This window comes from Callithrix jacchus, chromosome 2 (genome assembly GCF_049354715.1).
Source record: "Callithrix jacchus isolate 240 chromosome 2, calJac240_pri, whole genome shotgun sequence".
Classification (NCBI taxonomy): Eukaryota; Metazoa; Chordata; class Mammalia; order Primates; family Cebidae; genus Callithrix; species Callithrix jacchus.
The window spans coordinates 39,782,725-39,806,647 of record NC_133503.1 but is presented as its reverse complement, the minus strand read 5'-3'; the positions used below and the strand labels follow the sequence as shown (position 1 = coordinate 39,806,647).

General features: G+C 44.3%; 1 protein-coding gene and 1 pseudogene across 11 annotated transcripts in view; both read right to left on the bottom strand.

The window, feature by feature from the left end:
- Positions 1-23,923, bottom strand: part of LOC100401450 (protocadherin gamma-C4) — a 181,746-nt gene that overhangs the window by 138,035 nt on the left and 19,788 nt on the right. For 3 of the 11 annotated variants that reach the window (XM_078361524.1, XM_054250064.2, XM_054249949.2), the window contains one exon: positions 20,462-21,817. The exons of 3 other annotated variants lie outside the window; for them this stretch is intronic. In XM_078361524.1, coding sequence (XP_078217650.1) covers positions 20,462-21,817 — 1,356 coding nt within the window. Of the gene's footprint in view, positions 1-323; positions 2,890-6,041; positions 8,634-10,220; positions 12,837-15,563; positions 18,177-20,461; positions 21,818-22,834; positions 23,041-23,923 lie in introns of those variants that run through there. 5 more of the 11 variants (XM_054250059.2, XM_035286934.3, XM_035286872.2 and 2 more) reach the window with 5 other exon arrangements.
- LOC144580928 (small nuclear ribonucleoprotein G pseudogene) lies at positions 13,170-13,739 on the bottom strand (annotated as a pseudogene).

Below are 23,923 nucleotides of genomic sequence, written 5' to 3'. Positions count from 1 at the left end.
TTTGGGAGGCCGAGGTGGGTGGATCACCTGAGGTCAGGAGTTCAAGACCAGCCTGGCCATCATGGTGAAAATCCATCTTAAAAAAAAATTTCTGATTATAGCATATTAGGATTAACAAAATGTTCAAGACTATCAAAAGGAGGGTATCTACAACCACAACACAGATAAACCTGCAAAGAAATGCCCAGACACCCTACTCTACACCCAGAAAAATCAATAAAATAATGTAATCAGAAAATATTTACTCTGTATACTTTTCATCTCTAAATCCATGAATTGAAACCCACTTACATTTATGGATGGAAAGGTTTGAAGAAACTCACCTGTTGCAAATTGCCTGAACTAGAAGGCATTTTTGGATTGTCATTACTAGCACTTTCAAACCAAGATGCTTCATCACATAGAAGATCTTGTGGTGCAGCATCTTCAGCCTTTATATTGCGAAATTTAAACTCGGTGTTTGAGGAATGTGAGGCAGCAGCATAAAGATTGTAGGAATAAGGCAAAGTCCTTTCGCTGTAGTTGGGGAGAACTCCAGGTACAGTCTTGGAGCAGAAACCAGGCTGAAAGTAGCCCTCAGTGGCGGGTCTGGAGGAGCGGCGCAGGCGCAAAGCAATTGCCAGAATCACCGCGAGGAGGAAGAGCACAGAGATCAAGGCCAAGGCCACTACTAGATAAAACTGTAGCTCCGCCTGAGGGTTGGAGGGCGTGGGGCGGTCGCTAAGGTCAGGTTGTATCTCTTGCAAGCTATCCGCAAAGATTAGGTGCAGCATGACGGTGGCTGAAAGAGGTGGCTGTCCTCCATCACGCACAGCGACCAGCAGGCGCTGGCGGGCCGCCTCCCTGTCACCCAAGGCACGCCCTGTGCACACCTCACCGGTGCGCAGCCCCAGGCTGAATAGCCCAGGCTCGCTGGCCTGCAGCACATGGTAGGACAGCCAGGCGTTGGGTCCCGAGTCGGCGTCCACCGCCACTATCTTGGTCACCAGGTAGCCAGGCTCTGCGGCGCGCGGCACCATATCGAAGAGCGCAGAGCTGTCGGGCCCCAGAGCTGGGTACAGCACACGCGGCGTATTGTCATTGAGGTCGCCCACCAACACGCGCAGGCTCACATTGGCGCTGAGAGCCGGTGAGCCCTGGTTGCGGGCCTGCAGCGTGAGCTTGAAGGCGCTCAGCTGCTCGTGGTCAAAGGCGCGCTGCGCGAACGCCACCCCACTCTGCGCGCTCACGGACACGTAGGACAACAGCTCACGTGGCTCCAGGTCACTGGCCACGATCGAGTAGGAGACTTGGCCATTAGGTCCCAAGTCGGGATCCGAGGCGCTGACTTGCGCAATGGAGGCTCCTGGCAGGTTGTTCTCAGCTACAGGCACCATGTAGGAGGCCTGGTGGAAAACTGGAACATTTTCGTTGACGTCAAGTATGTGCAGAGTGATGGTCTTGCTGGAGGAAAGCGGTGTATTGCCTTTGTCGGTAGCTGTGATGGTCACATTGTATTCTGGGATCTGCTCCTGGTCCAGGGCTCAATCTGTCACCAACCTGTATGTGTTTTTGGTATCTTGAATAATCTTAAAGGGGAACTTTCCTTTTAGTTAGCATAGGATTTCTCCATTAAAGCCAGAATCTAGATCATGTGTTTTGATCAGGGCAAAAGCAATCCCCAGCTCAGCATCTTCTCCTATATGTTGAGATTCAGAAGCCACGGTTATCTCCGGGGCATTATCATTTCATCCCAAATATCTATTTATATTTTACAATATGCAGTGTGATGTCCACCATCCTTTGCTTCCTCCCCAATTGTGAAGCTATCTTTCTCTTCAAAGTCCAGTTCTCCAATAGTGGTGAGTTCCCCCGTTTTACTATCCAGCTTGAACAGTTGTCTCACTGCCTTACCAATATTGATGAAGGCATAGGTGATCACGGCATTGGAGCCCTCATCCAGGTCAGTGGCCAGCACTCTTAATACCGAGGAGCCAGCAGGCAGGTTCTCTGCAACACTGACCCTGTACATGTCCTGAGTAAATACTGGGGGGTTGTCGTTTGCATCTGCGACAATTAATTACCCTGACCTGGGTGGTACAGCTTCCAGAGGGCTCGCCCCCATCCACAGCTGTGAGGACCAGGTGGTGATGTGGCTGCTTTTCCCTGTCCAGGGGTGCTTTCAGTACCAGCTCTGGGTACCTACTGCCATCCAGGTTCTCCTTCTGAGTCAAAGAGAAGTGCGGATTAGGGATGAGGTAGAACTGCTGCAGCGAATGGACACCTACATCAGGATCTTGCGCAGATTCCAGGGCAAAGGTGGCTCCAGTGAGCTCCAGTTCGCTAATTTCCAGCTCAGTGATATTTTGGCTAAAGGTCGGTGGGTTGTCGTTAATATCCTGGATCAGCACAGTTACATGAAAAAAGTTGAAAGGCTTTTCTGCAACCATTTCGAATTCCAAAACACACGCCAACTTCTTGCCACAAATCTGCTCTCGGTCTATACGGTCGCTCACAAGTAAGTCCCCATTTTCGGTATTCACGGTAAAGAATTTCTTCTCTGCACTAACCCGCAGGTTCCGAGTAGGTAAATCCCCCACGCCAAGCCCCAGGTCCTTGGCGAGGTTCCCTACTAGCGAGCCCCTGTCCAGCTCCTCCGGAATAGCGTAGCGGATCGGTTAGGACAGCGCTTGGCCTAACAAAGGCAGCAGGAAGAGAAACGGCATTCGCCTCCTCCCTGTTGGGCCCCTCCATCCCGAGCTGTTTTCCATCCCACTCTCTGCGCCTTTGCCTTTCTAAATCCGAGGAGAGGAGATCGTTAAATAACCCCAAGAGTTGTCTGAGCAGGACCAACTACTTGCTTTGTCTCGTTGCGTGGGTTCTCCAATGACATCTCCGCTTCAGGAAGCCGGATATAGAGTGCACTTTTCTTCCGAGTTGGCTGCGGAGGGAGGAGCCAATGCTTTGCACAGCACTAACCCGCAGCGGCACCCTGCGCCTCCGCTGCAGAACTGCAGTAGTGGTGACTAAATCAGCTCCAAATGGGCCAGTTAGGAAAAATATCTGCAGCATACTGATAGGGACACTCATTCTTCCCATTTTAAAAGGACTTTTGAAAAACATTAAAATATTTACTACATCTTTAGTCTGTTATTTCTTTTAATTTGAGCTTTATCCATCCAAGTCAAGTGCCTTTTACTTGTCAAAGGGCAAAGACAATCTTGCTCAATCTCGTCATGCTTTTAGTTTCCATTTTCATGAAATGGTCATAATAACATCTTCTCTGCTTACTTTAGTAGAAATGAGGACCAAATACTACATAGAAAATCATACAAATGAAAGCTATTTTTGGTGATGGTGTAGTATAAAGATGCTTGAAATATCAGCTTCATGAGTATTGTTATTGCATTCTATTTCCTTTTCTTCTAACTTTTTAAAAGTTATAATCTCACAGCTTTTAGTTTTATTCTATGTTTTACTTTATTCTCTTTTATCTTTATCATATTCCCTCAGAAGAAGTTGTACGTATAAGGAAATGATTGCCCTTATTAAATGAAAGTATAGTAAGAAGCAAGAGGGTCTCTTTTCCTTTGTTTCCAAGTGTCTACTTTGAATTAAATAAGTATGATTGAAAACTTTTTTTTCTATAGCGGTGGGTCTCACTATGTTGTCCAGGCTGGTGTAGAACACCTGGTCTTAAGCAGTCCTCCCACTTCAGCCTCTGAAAGTGCTGGGGTTACAGGCATCAGCCACCCTGGGCCAGATGAAAAACTTTTACAAAGGATGTTTTTACATACTACATCACAATGGTCCTGAACTGTACTATTTCTTTTCAAGTAGCCTAACAATGAAGAGTTATTAAGATTGGGGCATGAATCTTAATTCATATTAAGATTAATAATTAATCTTAATATGAACTAAGATCATTATTAATCTTAATTTCGAGGCTTTATAATTATATTATTTGATTATATAAGTAATCCTTCTGTCCACTTTTACTTGGTTCTCAGTTTACCATCTCATCATCCCACCCTTTTGTTACTTATGCTTTTCCCTGGTCAATAACATGCCATTTTCCATGTTTCTGACAAGTGTCAGACAGTTTTAATTCCATTTCCAAACCAGAAAATCTTCCTAAATAATGTTAACCCTACATAATGTATTGTTATTCTAAAACTAGGCAGGTGTGCAGCAATAAGCAAAGAGTTCCACACTGAACTTACTTTATAGTGGAAAAGCATTATAGCTTCTTAAACTACTCATGTATGGTATCCAGAATTCTAGACAGCCACTCACTGGCACCTTTACACAAACATTAAAACATAACTGACTCAAGAATTTGCTCCAAAACATGCCAAGGCTAGTGCCTTTCAACATACTGCCAAGTGTTTATTGTATGAGCCCTTCAATTAGTATGGAAAATTATCCTTCAGAACACATATAAAACTAAAGATTCACATACTTAAAACTATATAGTATATATAGTGGATACATTCAGAATGTATGGATCAAGCATTTTATAAAGTCTCTTAGTAGTTTATAGAGAGTTTAAAGATATTTTTCCATTGTAGACAAAAAGTTAACTCAGAGGAAATGTACCCAAATCTATAGCCTTTACTTTTTCCCAAATGCTCTACTCTGAGAAGCATATAACACTTTCTTAAAAAAAGAAAAATGGAAAAGCAAGTTTTCACATAGGAGTGAATGATGTCAGCACCTATTACATAAATTCTCTTGTTACTCTTTGGATGCATTCACTATTCAGTGAGTCTGTACATTTTACATTTTTGTCAGAATGTCCATGTGTGTATATAGGTGTATATATATATATATATATATATATGGACATTCTGACCAAATAAAAATCAAGTGGTCTTAGTTTGTTTAATGTGTCAATTAACCTTTCATGTGGTATCTTACTATCCCATTTGTAATATTTTATTACCTTTTCCCCTTATTTAGTCATTATTTGAAGCTGATGTTCAAGGTGTTAAAACTACAAAATTTGAAGGATTAAGAATATTTTAATGAGAAGCATCTGAAAATCATCTTCAGCAAATCAGATGCAGAAGGGAAATCTAGTAGTTCTTTCATTACACAAGACATCCTCCTGGAATTTGAGGCACATAGACTAGTATTTCATTAAGGCAAATCTATTAATTTAAGATGAGCACATTACTTAGAAATAAAATTTAAAAATCTGAACCATCCTTAAGTTGAATTGTTTTTTCAAATACAAACTTAGACTCAAGTAATAAAGGATAATTGCACCTACACTGAAAGAAACACTAACATATTCAGTAGGTATTGATTCTAATAAGTGAACAAATTATCTATACTAGAAGATCCCCGTGTGTGACATATTTATATTTACTGAATGCAGTAGTATGAAATTCTTTGGAGACTTTACATTACAGAATGAAGCCTAATTTTAAGGTTCCTTTACACTGACTTCTTCTCTCAACAAGCCCACATATCCAATAATTACATGGCTTAATACAAACTCTCCAGATTTTAGAATGCTACATGTTATCATCATTATAAATTCAATCTACTTTTCTGATATGTATGATGCAGAAGTTCTCTGTACCTTTCCACTGATTTATTTAAATACTGTAAATTAGTTCCTTAAACAAATTTCAGGTAGCCTAAAACATCAGTCCTACACATTATCCTTTCAAAACACTCTCACTAATGGTGTCTAGGCAGATATTTAAAAGAGAACAAATACATCTAACAATCTGAGTTAATGAAACTTCTCTTCTATTAATAGAACTGCAGTTCCAATATAACAAAATTTTTGGGTAAAGTGATTATATTTTACCACTGTCTTTGAAGGCATATTTTTCACTTAAGTCTGTAGATATCAACTAGATTTCCCAAAACAGAATTTAAAAACAAATGGAGAAAGCATAAATTATCAAATAAAATAAAATTAATCTCCAATACAGCAAATAATTTTCCACTATTTATGTAGCTGGCTGATTTTGAATATGATGGAAACATGAAAGAGGAAGCAAATGAAAATGTTCCAGTCATCCTCATCGAAAGAGAAAACTAACCTGAACTCGTCGTTCTTCTTTGTTTGCATCCACCTTATCTGATATCAGAAGAGGCTGGCTTTTCTCACAACTCTCTTCACTAAGGAGTGTGTCTGCATAGTTGGGCTGGGGAAAGATCAGGTGACTCTTCCTCGAGTCCGCGGTGAGGGAGACCTCGTGGGAATAGGTCTGCAGGAAAGCCTGAACCCCATCCATGCCCACAAAGTGTGAGGTGGGCACACCCACCAATCTGCTGCCTTCAGCCTGAAGCAGGCGTGACTTGTGCCAGCGCCTCAGCCTGAGCACCAGCAGCACGATGACAAAGGCTAGGAAGACACAGGAGACTGCAGCCACCGCCACCACAAGATAGAATGTGAGGTCCAAATCCTCAGGGTCAGTGGAGGTCTTAATGCTGCCTAGGTCATCCAGGATGTCAGGGATTCTGTCGGCAACAGCCATGGTGAGTGTGACAGTGGACGAAAGAGGGGGCTGGCCATGGTCTTCAACCGCCACCACGAGGCTCTGCTTGAGTGAGTCTCTATCCAGCAGGGCCCGCGCCGTGCGCACCTCACCCGTGTGCAGCCCCACCGTGAAGAGTCCCGGTTCGCTGGCCTTGAGCAGGCGGTAGGACAGCCAGGCATTCTGGCCTGAATCTTTGTCCACCGCCACCACCTTGGTCACCAGGTAGCCAGGTTCTGCAGAGCGGGGTGCCAGCTCCACGCCGGTGGAACCGTCTGTGGGGAGGGCGGGGTACAGGATCTCGGGAGTGTTGTCATTCTGGTCCAGAACGAACAGAATCAGCGACACATTGCTGCTAAGTGGAGGGTTCCCATTGTTGCTGGCTGTCACCCACAGCTGTAGCTCTCTCAACTGCTCATAGTCAAAGGATCTCAGTGCATACAGGACACCAGTGTCAGAGTTAATGGAGACATAGGAGGACAAGGGCACCCCCTGAAATGTATCTTCAGCCAGGGAGTAGGTGATTCGAGCGTTGTCACCACTGTCGGGGTCATGGGCCATCACAGAAAAGATAGAGACACCTCTGGGGTTGTTTTCTGGGAGGGAGGTGGAATAGGAGGTTTGAAGGAAGTTGGGTGGATTGTCATTGACATCTGCCACTTTCAAGGGGATGTGGTTTACTGTAGAGAGGGGTGGGGTTCCATGGTCAATGACGGTTAAAGTGATATTATAATCTGAAGTCTCTTCTCTGTCCAGGTGTCTAGTTGTTAATAGGTGATAGTAATTGTCAACTGACTTTTCCAATTTAAAAGGCAGGTTCCTAGGAATAGAACATGCAATCTCACCATTTTCTCCATAATCATCATCATGTACGCTAAACAGCGCAATTACAGTTCCGGGAGGACAGTCTTCAGAGAGGGAACTGGTGAGAGAGGTGAGGATCACTTCGGGGGCATTATCATTCACGTCCTGTACTGTGACCAGCACCTTAGCGCTGGCAAGAAGAGCACCTCCATCCTGAGCCACCACTTCCATGAAGTAGAATCTGGATTCTTCATAGTCCAGTGATTGTATAGTTGAGATTTCCCCCAGGTTGGAATCAAGTTGGAAAGTCTCTGAAATTTTGTCTTCTTCATTGCGAAAAGAGAAGGTCAGTTTCCCGTTTATTCCCTCATCTGGATCCGTGGCGGTTAGCGTGAGCAGCCGAGTGCCCACAGGTATGTTCTCTGGAACACTCACGCTGTACTCGGATTGAGTGAACAGGGGAGCATTGTCGTTTGCGTCGAGGACCATAACACGGATGTGCGTGGTGCCGGAGAGTACCGGGTCTCCACCATCTAAAGCTATGAGTAGGAGGTCGTGAACAGTCTCTTTCTCGCGGTCTAGGGCCTGTTCCAACACCAGCTCCGGATACTTTTGTCCATCAGTTCCGCTTACCACATCCAGAGAGAAATGCGGATTGGAGCTGAGCTGGTAACTCCGGAGGGAGTTCACACCCACATCCGCATCGCGCGCGAAGGGAAGCACTAAACTGGTTCCTGCAGCAGCATTTTCATTAACTTTTACTTGTAACTCTTCATCCCGGAAACGGGGGAAGTTATCATTAATATCGATTATTTCGACTTCTACTCCATAAATTTTCATTTTGTTCTCAACCAAGATGTTAAAGTTCACCACACACAGCGGGCTCTGAGCGCAGAGCTCCTCCCGGTCTATCCTGCCCGCGGTGACCAAGCTGCCGCTTCGCGGGTTCAGGGCGAAAAGCTGCGTCCTACCTCTGGAGACGATGCGGACTCCGCGGTCTTCCAGCTCCCGGGGCTCCAGCCCAAGGTCCTTGGCGATGTTGCCGACGAAGGAGCCTTTGTCCAGCTCCTCTGGCACCGAGTAGCGGATCTGCCCGGATCCTGGCTCGCACAACGTCTCCAGGAGCGTGAAAAGCAGCACCAGCTCTCTGCAGCGCCAGCGCCTCGGTGGACTCCTCATTGTCTTCTCTCGGCCCAATTTTCTCCTAGTCCTGTTTCAGCCCGCTGCTTCCTTATTTATCTAAAGCCTATGGGTACATATTCCCTGACGAAAACTGGAGTGGAGGGTTGGCTTTTCGTAGGAGCTTGTCTGGTTTGTGCGTGTTTAGTATGGAGGGAGCAGAGTCGGGTCACCGCTGCAGCTTCTTTCCCACTTTGGTCAACAGCGACGCTCAGAGTCCTAACAAGTTACTACACCAAATTCCATTTTTATTTCTCCTAAATTTAGTTATATTTTTATTTCTAACAATGTTGCTATATCCTTAATGATTAACTGTGGAGCACTGTTTATGACAGTTACGCTTTAATTCTGAAACATCAAGAATTCCACAATCCCTGAGATCAATATGATTATTAGATTCCAATACCTTACAAAAGTTTTATTTAATTCACCACTGAGCCTATGTCCTTTATTTACCTCTTACCTATATTTAGTCCATTAAATTAGGATGTTCAAATACTTACCTTTGCAGGGATTCAAGATTTCATCTTTTTATTAGGATACATTTATAAAAATATGCTTAAGACTGCCAAGGAAACAAATCCAGTTCTTAATGGACCTTTCCAAAAAGGTCTACTGATTTATGTAAGTTATATTAGCTGTCATGTGCAGAAAAAAAGATCTTTGTTACTTGTGAGGACTTTCAGAAAGTTTCTGCACCATCTCAAACAGCGTTTGAGGTGGATTAACTATGTGTTTTTATGTTTTTCTATTACCACGTTCAAATATTTGTAGTTCCAGTGACAACCAGTATAGCAACTGTGGAGAATGTGGCTTTACTTCATCATCCATGCAGGAAAGCATGACCAGATACTTATCATTGAGCAGCACTGAATGGCCTTTCTATGTTGAGACAGATATTTAATGCTATAATCTTTACATGGCAACAGAAATAGAAAAACCTCATGATTGAAAAAAATGGACATTTCAGAAAGTCATTTTATTTAATGACACTTTCATAGAAAACCAAGAAAATAAAAAATTCTATATAATTAGGAAATTCAAAAGCAAAGTTTTAAGTAATATTTGGTAGAAAATGATGTGAGTGTAGGTTGTAAGATTTTTCTCAATATGCAATTTTTCTAAAGAGCAATTTGTTAATATGCATGTTATAGAATGATTTCTCACATTTGTTAAATGCACTCTTTGTAGCAGACACCTCAGTCCTCAAACATTGCCTATCCTTTAAAAATAGATTTGTGATTCCAAGATATTTAGCTTATCAAATCTTCGTCTTCAACTTAATGGGACAACGTCCTACCCATGCCCTGTGGTTAAGAAGCCATGCCATTATATAAAAGTCTTTCTTCTTTGGTTCCCAATTTCCAAGAACAAGTAAAATGAGGATCTCTTTACTCTGAAATACTATGGTTCTAAGAGGAAGTAAAACTGAAATTCGAATAACAAAGAGCCTGAAGGTGAAAGAAATTGCTTAAAATCCCAATAGTAACAAACTTTCAGAGAGAAGTAGTGTAAAGATGAGGAAGAAAACGAAATACAGTGCAAATCTCATGCAGTAAAGGTTTGCAATTATGGGTAAATAAATTTCACACTTCAGACAGAAAACCCTTAAAATTCAGTTAGATAAGATTAAGATAATTAAGGCACAACATTGACCAAATCTAACTCGCAAATATGCAATGGAACTTCCTACCCAAGTTAGGTGATTTGCTAAGAAGCAATAAAACCAGAAGTGAAAATAAATGAATTAAAGCTCACCTTTAAACTAGTATCTGAGGGAAAGGGGACCCCAGCGTCTCCACGATTTGCTTCTGGTTCCCAAGAGGCATTATCACAGAGGAGATCTTGTGCGGAAGGCACTTCCGGGGTCACGTTGAGAAAATTAAACTCTGTCTTGGCTGTTTGTGAGGCAACACACAGATTGTAGGAATAGGGCAATGTTCCCTCACTGTAATTGGGGAGAACCCCAGGTCCAGGCTTGGAGCTGAGACCAGGCTGAAAGCAGCCCCAATCCTCTGCCCTGGAAGAGCTTCGCAGGCGCAGGGAGATTGCCAGAATCACCGCGAGGAGAAAGAGCACTGAGATCAAGGCCAAGGCCACCACTAGGTAAAACTGCAGTTCTGCCTGGGGGTCAGAGGGCTCCGGGGGGTCGCTGAGGTCTGGCAATACCTCCTGCAGGCTATCCGCGAAGATTAGGTGCAGCGTGGCGGTGGCGGAGAGTGGCGGCTGTCCTCCATCACGCACGGCGACCAGCAGGCGCTGGCGGGCCGCCTCCCTGTCACCCAAGGCACGCGCTGTGCGCACCTCTCCGGTGCGCAGCCCCAGGCTGAAGAGCCCGGGCTCGCTGGCCTGCAGCACGTGGTAGGACAGCCAGGCGTTGTGTCCCGAGTCTGCGTCCACCGCCACAACCTTGGTCACCAGGTAGCCGGGCTCTGCGGCGCGTGGCACCATATCGAAGAGTGCGGAGCCATCGGGCCCCAGCGCGGGGTAGAGCACCCGCGGCGCATTGTCATTGAGGTCGCCCACTAACACGCGCAGGCTCACATTGGTGCTGAGCGCAGGCGAGCCCTGGTCGCGGGCCTGCAGCGTGACCTCGAAGGCGCGCAGATGCTCATGATCGAATCCGCGCTGCGCGAAGACCACCCCTGTCTGCGCGCTCACTGACAGGTAAGATAAAAGCTCCTGTGGCTCCAGGTCGCTCGCTACAATAGAGTAGGAAACTTGGCCATTGGGGCCCAAGTCAGGGTCAGAGGCACTGATTTGAGCGACAGAGGCGCCAGGAGGATTGTTCTCTGCCACGTGAACCATGTAGGAATTCTGCTGGAAAACAGGTGCATTATCGTTGATGTCGGAGATGTGCAGGGTGAAAATTATGCTCGAGGAGAGGGGCGGCTTGCCCCCATCGGTGGCTGTGATGGTGAGATTGTATTCCGGGGTCTCCTCTCGGTCCAGGGCACCATCTGTCACTAATTTGTAATAGTTCTTTGAGGAAGATTTCAAAATAAACTTGGCATTTCCCAACACTTGGCAGTAAACTTCTCCATTTTCTCCAGAGTCTCTGTCTCTCGTTTTTATCAAGGCGATGATTGTTCCTGGTGGCGAATCTTCTGGTAGGGGAGTAAATACTGAAGTCACAATAACTTCAGGTGTACAATCGTTCTCATCAAGAATTTCAACTTGGATAATGCAATGGGCTGCTAGATCTCCAGGATCTTTTGCTTCAATACTGAGAGTGTAACTACTTGCAATCTCAAAATCCAAATCATCCTTTGTCTTGATTTCTCCTGTTTTTTCATTTAAGTTAAAAAAGCGTTTCACTTGTTCGTCCACATTATGAAAGGAGTAGGTGATCTCCGCATTTATGCCTTCATCGTCGTCGGTGGCCGTCACTTGAAGCACAAAGAAACCTGGGGGCACGTCCTCCCTCAAGGTGACCCTGTACACATCCTGGCTGAACACCGGAGGGTTATCGTTGGCATCTGTGACTTGGATTAGGATTTGGGTCTTGCCACTTTGAGGTGGGTCTCCACCATCCAAAGCTGTGAGGACCAGTTGATGGAAAATGTGCTCTTCTCTGTCCAGAGAATGTTTGAGAATTAACTCAGGATATTTACGTCCATCTGGAGTCTGTTTCTCAGCGAGATCAAAGTACTCGTTGTCATTAAGGTGGTATCTTTGTAGTGAATTAGGACCAACATCTGAATCCAGGGCTGGGTCAAGTGGAAATGTTGTACCTGGCTTAGTGGATTCGACAATTTTTAAATCAATCTTACTCTGTTTGAATAGCGGGGTATTATCATTTATATCCTGCACAATTACTGCTATGTGGAAAATATTTAGTGGGTTTTCAGCGACGGTGTCGAAATCCAGAATGCACAGAGGCTGCTTCCCACATATCTGCTCTCGGTCTATTCTGTCACCCACAAGTAAGTCCCCGCTGTCTGGGTTTACTGTGAAATATTCTTTCTCCGCGCTAACCCGCAGCTTTCGGGCCGGCAAGTCCCGGACGCTGAGCCCCAGATCCTTGGCGACATTTCCTACGACCGAGTTTTTGGCCAGCTCCTCTGGAATTGAATAGCGTATCTGGTCTGGGAGAGCTCCGGGAAACAAAGACAACAGGAAGGGTAACAGTACCTGCAGCCACTGCACCAGCCTGCGCCTCCCTGCGCTCGCCTTCATCCTCTGTCTCCCTCGGGCTCCCTTTGCTCCTTTGCCCATAGGAGAAATAAGCCTTACGTGGATGGCAGAATCCCGGCTAAGCCTTCCGTAGATGGCAGAATCCAGACTAAGGTTACTTTTCCTGCTTTTGTTTTCTGTTTCCAAATCGATACTGGCCTCCTCTGTGTGGTTGGTTTGTGCAGTAAGTTCCCCTCTAAGAGATTCCCAAGAGCTTCTCTGCTGTCTTCTCTTCGTTCTTTTGACCGACAGCGACGCTCAGAGGTTTCCTCAGGAAACTGCACCAACGACTTGGAAATGTTTGCTAAGAACTTTCTTTTTTTAAAATTTATCAAGTCTTTATTTGTTTTTAAATAGGCGAAAAATTCATATAGTTCCAAATTCAAAAGGTGCATTCAACATAGGTTTTTCACCGCTTTTATCCCGGCTTTTGATGAGGAGAAATGCTTTCACAGGGGAAATGAGTGTTAATGTTTCTTGGGTATCCTTCCAGAGACATGTTTTGTATAGTGAAAGATTTTTGTAAATGTTCTGTCTCCCCCCCCCTTTTTTTTGACTATTACAAAAGTTTATTTAACAAAAAGTCTAATATGAAAATGTACATGACTTAATTTTTACATCATAGTAAAACAGGCCCTATGGAGAAAGGACATGGGTTTTTCCGCTAAAAGCCATTATTTATACTCGTTCCAAGGCTTCTAACATGATACTACTTCCTCATATTACCACCATTCCAATATTGTTCTGTTGTCTGCTAGTCACCATCTCCACACATTCATCTATTACAAGATTCATAAAGGGATAATCCCCGGAATATTCCTTGGACATGTCTGCCACCATTTAATTACAATGATAACTTCTTGTCCATAAATTTTTTCAACTCGGGAGGGTGAGCTTTGCTCATGATGGCTACTCCGCGGGCACACAGAGCTCTGTCTCCCTTTTTTACACTAATGTAAGCATACAACATACCATGTTCTGCACATTGCTTCTTTATTTGTTATATCTTAAAGATTATATTAGTACACAGAGAGTGTTTCCTAGGCTACTAGATAACTATATTATGAACTCCATAATATGAATATACAGCAATTTGTTTAATCAAAATTATTATTTGCTAAAAGAAACTCACTGCCCATTCTAACAAAGACACATTTTTAAAAACATTTAATTTTAGGTTGTAAATTATCTGCTGCTTTCCTAGACCTTTAAAACATGGGCCACTCTCATTCTGGAATATATTCTTAATGCCATGTGAATCTGCTTAACACAATTTCAGGCCAATTGAGCATTTCCAAAGTACATTTTATGGCTTAATTACTTTAAACAATCTCTCCTCAGATGTGAGTTGTCTCTCAACATTCACTTGTTATTTCCACCTCCTGCTCCCCAAGCCAGGTAACTGCATCATATCATAGTCCAGTTTACTCTATGTATTGCACCAGAACTTTCTATGAATATGAAACCATGTAGAAACTAAAACTCTCCTTTGTAAGTCAAACTGAGGCATATTCCACAGTCTATCGCTACAACTTTCAGATATCAAATTACACTAATTTGTATACCCATATGCATTCATGAATTTTGAATTAACTCACAGAACTAAATGAAAGCACAAAGAACAAAAGAGTTGCATATCCCCTAAACACGAAATATTTTCCCCCATATAAAATAATCCCAGAGTCACACGGTGAAATATCTGAAAGTAATTTGTAGGAATAGGGATGAGGCCAACTAAGCAGCACAAATCATGTCAGTCCAGAACCAGTTACTCAACCTTCGCCAGAGGTTCACATGATGAAAAGAGAAAAGTCTCCAGAAATTTACGTTTTTTTCCAAAATCAAGCAAGTCTCAATAGTGACATCATAATAGACAATTTAAAAATTATTAAAGTTACTCCTACAATTTACTTAAATCTGAGTGAAATTAAATGGGAAAAATCCCTGATAATCACAGGAGTGCACCAAAGGAATCACCCATAGTCACTGCTAGTGCATCTCAGAACAGCAACAACAAAATGTTTGAAATATACCAGTCCATTGAGAACATAACCCATTAAAGTTATATCTAAAAGTTAAATTCATAAATTGTCAGTATTTTTAAATTGTTGTTTTCTAATTATAATAAATACCCTTTCAAGGAAGGAAAAGTAAACTTGAAGCAAAGCATGTACAGTGTAAAAACAGGAAATTAAAAAACCCTCAGTCCAGAGCCAACAATAGCTTCATGAGAAGGAATAATGTAAATGTGAATTTACACAATCACCTTCTATTTCACAGGTCTCTTGTATCTTTTCAGTAACATCTAAAGGAAAGGACATTTATTTATTTATATTTTTTATTTTATTTTACTTTTTTGGAGACAGAGGCTTGTTCTGTTGCCCAGGCTGGAGTACAGTGGTGTCATCTCAGCTCATTGCAACCTCCGCCTCCCAGGTTCAAACAATTCTCATGCCTCAGCCTCTCAGGTAGCTGGGACTACAGGCACGCACTGCCATACCTGGCTAATTTTTTTGTATTTTAGTAGAGACTGGGTTTCACCATGTTGCCCACTGGTCTCGAACCCCTGAGCTCAGGCAATCCACCCTCCTCAGACTCCCAAAGTGCTAGGATTACAGGTGTGAGCCACCTCGCCCAGCTGGGAAAAGGAAATTTAAGGAAATGAGGTGGCTTAGAGTTGTAAAATTAGAAAATTCTGGTTGAAACTACAACTGAATGAAGACCAAAAAGGATAACTAATAAACAGTTTTTTGCGTCGTAAATACTATTGGTTATTATTAAAAGGTCATCCACCACTCCTCTTTAAAGCAATAAAATATTAAAAGAGGTGTTTTTATTTGATATATTACATATATAATTGCAGACATTTACACAACTCTGTGTCTATATTTCAGCATGGAATGATCTATTATAAGATTGACTCACCTGAAGATTAGAGTCTCCTTTTGTTTCAAGTAAATCCTGAGTTATCAGAAGAGGCTCACTTTTCTCACAGCTCTCCTGGCTGATGAGCGTGTCTGCATAGTTGGGCTGGGGGAAGATCAGGTGACTTTTCCTTGAGTCCGCGGTGAGGGAGACCTCATGGGAATAGGTTTGCAGGAAAGCCCGAACCCCGTCCATGCCTACAAAGTGGGAGGCAGGCACACCCGCCAACCTTCTGCCTTCAGACTGAAGCAGGTGTGACTTGTGCCAGCGTCTCAGCTTGAGTGCTAGAAGCACCATGACAAAAGCCAGGAAGATGCAGGAGACAGCAGCTACTGCCACCACGAGATAGAGTGTGAGGCCCGAGTCGTCTGGATCTGTTGAAGGCTTGAGGCTGCCCAAGTCAGTCAGGACATCAGGGATGTTGTTGGCCACAGCCACAGTGACTGTGACAGTGGCCGATAGAGGGGGCTGGCCATGGTCCTGGACAACCACTACCAGGATCTGTTTAAGCGTGTCTCTGTCCAGCAGGGCCCGCGCCGTGCGCACCTCACCTGTGTGCAGCCCCACTGCAAACAGTCCTGGCTCGCTGGCCTTGAGCAGGTGGTAAGACAGCCAGGCATTCTGGCCTGAGTCTCTGTCCACTGCCACCACTTTGGTCACCAGGTAGCCGGATTCTGCAGAGCGGGGTGCCAGCTCCACTCCAGTGGAGCCATCTGTGGGGAAGGTGGGGTACAGGATCTCAGGGACATTGTCATTCTGGTCTAGCACAAAGAGGCTCAGGGACACGTTGCTGCTGAGTGGAGGGTCTCCACTATCACTGGCTGTCACCAGTAGCTGCAGGTCTCTAAACTGCTCATAATCGAAGGAGCGAAGTGCATACAGGATCCCAGTGTTGGAGTTGATGGAGACATAGGAGGACAGGGGTGCACCCTGGAAGGTGTCTTCGGCCAGGGAGTAAGTGATTCGGGCATTGTCACCACTGTCAGGGTCTTGAGCAGTCATAGATAAGATGGAGACTCCTCTGGGGTTGTTTTCAGAAATGTAGGCAGAATAGGAAGCATGAGGGAAAGTAGGTGGGTTGTCATTGATGTCCATCACCTGCAGTGAAATATGAGTTTCTGTAGACAGTGGAGGAGTTCCCTGGTCAGTGGCAGTTACGGTGATGTTATATTCTGAGACTTCTTCCCTGTCCAGTGTTGTGTGTGTCAATAACCGATAATAATTTCCATAGGTCTTTTCAAGTGTGAATAGTAGATTATCTGGAATAGAACATGTGACGAGGCCATTCCCTCCTGAGTCACTGTCATGCACATTGAAAAGTGCAATCACTGTACCTGGGGAAGAAGTTTCCTGGACTGAGCTGGTGAGAGATGTAACTGTGACTTCTGGAGCATTGTCATTTACATCCAGAACGGTCACGAGTACCTTGCTTCTGGCTCGGAGACCAGGCCCATCATGGGCTTCCACATCTATGTCATAGAATCCAGAGTCTTCATAATCTAGATCCCCCAATATTGTTATATCCCCACTCAGAGAATTCAACTGGAATAGCTGGGATATTTTGTCTCTTACTTTTCGGAAAGAATATGTCACATCTCCATTGGCTCCTTCATCTGGATCAGTGGCTTTTACAGTGAGTAGCCGGGTGCCTACAGGAACGTTCTCACTAACACTTACATGGTACTCGGGCTGAGTGAACACGGGGGCATTATCGTTGATATCCACAACTATTATGAGAATCCTGGCCGTGCCAGAGCGAACCGGGTCACCTCCGTCGAAGGCGGTGAGAACCAGGTGATGAACCGCCTCTTCCTCGCGATCTAGAGCGCGTTCCAGCACCAGCTCTGGGTACTTAATCCCATCGGCCCCGCTTTGCACATCCAGGGAAAAGTGACCGTTTGCGTTGAGCTTGTAACCCTGCAGGGAGTTTACCCCTACATCCGGATCAAAAGCTTCAGGAAGAGGAAATCTTGTCCCAGGATTTTCACTTTCAGCAACTTTTATTTCCCTCTGTTCTGTCCCAAAACTGGGCGGGTTGTCATTAATATCGATTATTTCCACCTCTACCCGCAAAATCTTCACTGTATCTTCTAGGAGAATCTCCAGGTTTGTCACACAGTTTGAAGATCTGTCGCAGAGCTCCTCCCGGTCTATCCTGCCCGCGGTGACCAAGCTGCCACTGCCCGGGTTCAGGGCGAAAAGCTGCGTCCTACCTCTGGAGACGATGCGGACTCCGCGCTCCACCAGCTCCCGGGGCGCCAGCCCCAGGTCCTTGGCGATGTTGCCCACCGCTGAGCCTTCTTCCTGCTCCTCAAACACTGAGTAGCGGATCTGTTCGGCCCTGATTTCCCCCACAACCCCCAGGAGAAGGCAGATCTGGAGCAGCCAGGTGCGGTCTGGGCGAGTAGGAGGCGCCGCCATTACAACCCCGCCGCGGAGTCGCCTGTGCTTCGGTTTTCCCTCTGTGGAGGCCTGAGGAGCCCCAGGAGCTTCTGGGTCCAAAATAAAGTGTATTCACAGCCGGAGATCTCAGGGCTTCAGCTTGAAGCTTTCGTAAAGCTCCAGAGCCAGTGCTTTGTGCTGCAGAAATCTTGTGATTCTGATTAAATTTCTGGTTTGTCTTTTCCCCCTGATTGGTGAACAGCGACACCCAGAGTCTTAACATGTTCTGCAATTTATTCTTGGTAAATAAAGTATATTTTTATACTTTTCTATTCCTATTTCTCCCAAGATAATAAAAGTCACATTCCTGTTTTTGATTTGCAATGAAAATTCAAGGATAATCCAAACTTTCCTGTACAATAAACTTTATAAAGTTATTTATTTTCTTAGAGAAAATATGACTTTTTTCTTTTTTTGGCTAAGAATGTGCTCTCTCTCTTTTCAGTTTTCACATTATTCATCCCCACAGCCCATTCTCAGTACAGAACACTGTGTGAGGGACATATTTATCCCTCCTAAAGACAAAGGTGGACCTGAGAAATGGAGGAGAGAGATAGGTGAAAAGACAGTGGGACAGGAGCTTGGAGGTCCGGCTGTAGTCCCAATTTATGCAGTAACAAGTTTCCTTCCATGAGTTGACCCTCTAGAACCTGGAGCAATGCTTCAATTCCCTTGCAATAAACCCACCTACTGTTCAAGAGTTAGCCTTACCCCGGTACAAATGAGATTTGCAAATGAGATTGATAATAGGTTTGGGAAGAGAATTTGCTCATTAATTTTGTATATAGTAAATTTTTAGTCACAAGCTATGCATATGACTACCTTGTTCACAATGTGTCCTCAATCTTTAGAACTATACTTCTCATAGTACGTTCCATGAAACCTTTTGTTCCATGAAACCTTTCAGTGTTTCAGGAATGACCAGTTCAAATGCAAAGCCTAAAACAATGGGTAATTAATTCTGATCTTAAAAGTAAAAAAAGAAATAAAAAGAAACTTTAGACTGAAGATCTATAAAGTTCAGATAATAGTTTAGTAATTTTTTCACATGACACATTCAGTATTACTTTACTGTAATTCCTAACTTTAATTTAGCTCTCATCTTAGAAATAACCAGTAAAAGGAAATGTTTAGGTAGCTGAACGTGGATTATCATTACATGCACCATCACTTTCTTGCTTATGAACATTTAGAGTAATTTACTAATCTGAGAAAATTTGAGATAAAGCAGTACACCAGTTCTTCAGCTTATTCCTCATTTAACAATAGCAATAGAAATGATTCATGCAGATGTGCATTAGCTATACAGAATTTAAAAACCCTCAGACTTTGAGTAGATTAAAGGTGTTTTTCACAATCTCGAAGACCTCATAAACTGCAGATGACTAAGAGGTGAAATAAGATATTTGGAAATACATCTGACAGCATGCATTAAAAATTCTCAAAATGTTTATAGATTTAACTCATTCTTCAGAAATCTACACTAAAGAAACAAGAAGTATGGAAAATGCTTTATAAACCCAAATGTTCATTACATTCCTTGTTTCAATAGAGACAAAATAGAGCATAAAAATAAATAATTACGGAATGGTTAAGAAAATTATGAAATATCATTGACTGAAATTATAGAGTGGGAATAATACTGACCCAAAGTTAGTGATACAAACGTAAAATTGGACAATATCTGCTACTCGCGATGAGACAACCATTAAGAGTCTTAATGATTGGAAGACTATGTTAAATATACATATTGCTGCAAAAAGATAAATTAGAATGTAATTGATGAACATAAATATTAACGTGGGTGGGAAGAATTATAAATACATATATAAAGAGCTAAGAATAAGATGACTAGAAAATATAGTATCACATATGAACTAAGAAAAGGCACTGCTATTACTAAAGGTATTAACATCTACGAAACAGGTCCCTTTAGCAAAATTTGCCAACCATACAGAAATGTCAAAAGACTGAAAATTAAATTGCCAAGAATACTGAACAATCAAGAAAGCAATCTCTACCTATCTAATACACCCCTCTCCCACTAGATACCATCACTAAAACAATAAAAGACAACCAAAATTACCTATGCACCAGTGAGAAGAAAATGCGATATATAATTTTTTTTTTTTTTTGAGACAGGGTTTCACTCCCATTGCCCAGGCTAGAGCACAGTGGCATGCTCTTATCTCGCTACAACCTCCGCCTCCCCGGCTCAAGCGATCCTCCCGTCTCAGCCTCTTGAGTAACTGGGAGTACAGGCGTGTGCAACCACACCCAGCTAATTTTTGTATTTTTAATAGAGACGGGGTTTCACCATGTTGGCTCTGCTGGTTTCAAACTCCCTACCTCAAGTGGTCCACCTGCCTCAGCCTGGTTAAGTGCTAGGATTAAAGGCTTGAACCATTACGCCCGACTGCAATATATAAAATTTAAACAGATATGCAGAAACTCACGTGAGAAGAAAAAGAAGGGTCACAAGCGATTATGTGATCTTCATTACTGGCACATACAACCATAGAAGGATCATCACACAGCAGATCCTCAGGGGGAGCCATTTCCGGTGTAAGGTTGAGAAAATTAAACTCTGTCTTTGCAGAATGAGAGGCAACACAGAGATTGTAGGAATAGGGCAAAGTTCCCTCGCTGTGGTTGGGAGGAACCCGGCGCCCAGACTTGGAGCACAGACCCGTTTGAAACCAGCCTTCAGTGTCGAGGCTGGAGGAACGTCTCAGGCGCAGGGCGATAGCCAGAATCACCGTGAGGAGAAAGAGCACTGAGATCAAGGCCAAGGCCACCACTAGGTAAAACTGCAGTTCTGCCTGGGGGTCAGAGGGCTCCGGGGGGTCGCTGAGGTCTGGCAATACCTCCTGCAGGCTATCCGCGAAGATTAGGTGCAGCGTGGCGGTGGCGGAGAGTGGCGGCTGTCCTCCATCACGCACGGCGACCAGCAGGCGCTGGCGGGCCGCCTCCCTGTCACCCAAGGCACGCGCTGTGCGCACCTCTCCGGTGCGCAGCCCCAGGCTGAAGAGCCCGGGCTCGCTGGCCTGCAGCACGTGGTAGGACAGCCAAGCGTTGTGTCCCGAGTCTGCGTCCACCGCCACTACCTTGGTCACCAGGTAGCCGGGCTCTGCGGCGCGTGGCACCATATCGAAGAGTGCGGAGCCATCGGGCCCCAGCGCGGGGTAGAGCACCCGCGGCGCATTGTCATTGAGGTCGCCCACTAACACGCGCAGGCTCATATTGGCGCTGAGCGCAGGCGAGCCTTGGTCGCGGGCCTGCAGCGTGACCTCGAAGGCGCGCAGCTGCTCGTGGTCGAAGGCACGCTGCGCGAACACCACCCCTGTCTGCGCACTCACAGACACGTAGGACAACAGCTCCCGCGGCTCCAGGTCACTGGCCAGAATAGAGTAGGAGACGCTGCCGTTGGGTCCCAAATCCGGGTCGGAGGCGCTGACTTGTGCAATAGAGGCGCCAAGTGGATTGTTCTCAGCCACATGAACCACGTAGGAGGCCTGATGGAAAACAGGTGCATTGTCGTTGATGTCGGAGATGTGCAGGGTTATGCTTGTCCTGGAGGAAAGGGATGGCTTGCCCTTGTCGGTGGCTATGATTGTGACGTTGTAGTCTGCTGTCTGCTCCCGGTCTAGGGCCCCACAAATCACCAGCTTGTAATAATTCTTTGAGGTGGATTCTAATTTGAAGGGAACTTCTTCCTGAATATAGCATGTCATCATGCCATTTTGCCCAGAATCCTTGTCTCGCACTTTTATGAGGGCTATTACAGTTCCAAGGTCTGAATCCTCCGGAATCTGATTAGAGAAGGACATCAAAGTCACCTCTGGGGCATTATCATTCTCATCAACAATTTCAATTTGAACATTACAGTGAGCTGTGTGTACTCCTCCATCCTTGGCTTCTACACCCAATACATATCTGCTTGTTTCTTCAAAGTCCAATGTGCCATTTGTTGTAATGTCACCGGTATTTGGATTAAGATTGAAGAAGAGGCTGGTACTTATTGGGGAATTGAGGAAGGCATAGGTGATCTCTGCGTTAATGCCCTCGTCCTGGTCTGTGGCCATCACCCGCAGCACAAAAGTTCCCCAGGGTACGTTTTCTTGGAGGCTAACCCTGTATACATCCTGGCTAAACACAGGAGCATTATCATTGGCATCAGTGACTCGGATCTTGATCTGGGTGGTGCCGCTTAGAGGCGGGTCCCCGCCGTCCATGGCAGTCAGGATTAAGCGATGGGAGCTCTGATGTTCCCTGTCTAGAGGTTTTTCCAGCAGTAATTCTGGATATTTACTTTCATCAGGACTTTCCTTCGTTGACAGAGAGAAGTGTTGATTGGGGTTGATGGTGTATATCTTAAGTGAATTACCTTCCACATCTGCATCTTGTGCAGAATCCAGAGGGAATTTTACCCCGGGTAAGGCTGACTCACAAATTTCTAAGTCAATGCCTTTTGTAGCGAAACGTGGTGCATTATCATTAATATCTTGGATTATAACAACCACGTGGAAAACATTCATTGGGTTTTCAGCAACCGTTTCGAATTCTAGTGCACACTCAAGTTTCCTTCCGCAAATCTTCTCTCGATCTATCCTACCGTTCACTAACAAATCCCCGCTCTCCAAACTAACGTTGAAATAATCCTCTGCACTAACCCGCAGTTTTCGAGCTGGCAACTCCCGGATACTGAGCCCCAGATCCTTGGCAAGGTTCCCCACCCGTGAGCCCTTGGCTAGCTCCTCTGGAATCATGTATCGGATCTGCTGGGAGATGGCCCCGGAGAACAAAGACAGCAGGAAGGGAAACAGTACCTGACTTTTCATCCTTTCGGCTTCTCTGGCTCTCCTCTGCATTTCAGAAACTCTCCGTGGAGCTTCTTTTCTCTGGGATTGTTTTTAAAAGCAATGACAGCACCCTGGACTTTGGTGATTTGAGTGTAGGACTTACTTATTAGGCGGTTGAGGGTGCACAGGAGCAGCGTCTGTGCTCTGAGGTGCACCGGACAAAGCAGGAAGGCACCCTGCCTGACGCTCAGGCAGAATTGAGAAGCCTTCACTTCCTTTTGGTCGACAGCGGCGCCCAGAGGTTGTCTTAGAAAACTGCACAATGTCCAGCTATTTATCCTCAAAGCGCAACCTCTTGAATCTATGTACCCTGTCTTTAATTTGCTGGAAGAAAGCAAATACTCACATTTTCCCCATGTTTGTCATCACCTCCTAAGGGTCTTCATCATTTTGTATTCTTTTTTCATTTAAAAAATTCACAAGATACACAGCCATTTTTTTAAGTTTTGGGGGGCAAAAAAATCTTCAGTGATTTCACTGTATTTATAAACTCTGGCATGACTGGTGTCTCCAAATAAGTGAATGGATAATTTTTATTCATATTTTTAGTGAACTAAAATACTTATCTTTCTTAAATTCATCAGAATAAGTTCCCTTATCTAGTATTTTAAACCTCTCCACATATACATTATCAATTCAGTAATTCTTTTCAAAGATAGTTTTTGCAAAAAATAATCACAGCCTTACAATTATGTTAATATATTTCTCTTCTTTTTAAAATACAGATAACCATTCCAGTTAAGTAGGGCAAAGTCTGATATTTTGTTAAAAGGGCCAATTTAGTATAGGATACACATACATGCTTTTATAAAGTGGACTCTCATATAAGGTATATTTATTTTTTATGAAAATAGTGCTTCTTTTTATATGAATGTATATGAAATACTCTAGGCTGGATGCAGTGGTCTGTAATCCCAGCAATTTGGGAGGCCAAGACGGGCAGAACACAAGAGGTCAGGAATTTGAAATCAGCCTGGCCAACATAGTGCAACCCCATCTCTACTAAAAATACAAAAATTAGCTGGGTGTGGTGGCAGGTGCCTGTAACCCCACCTA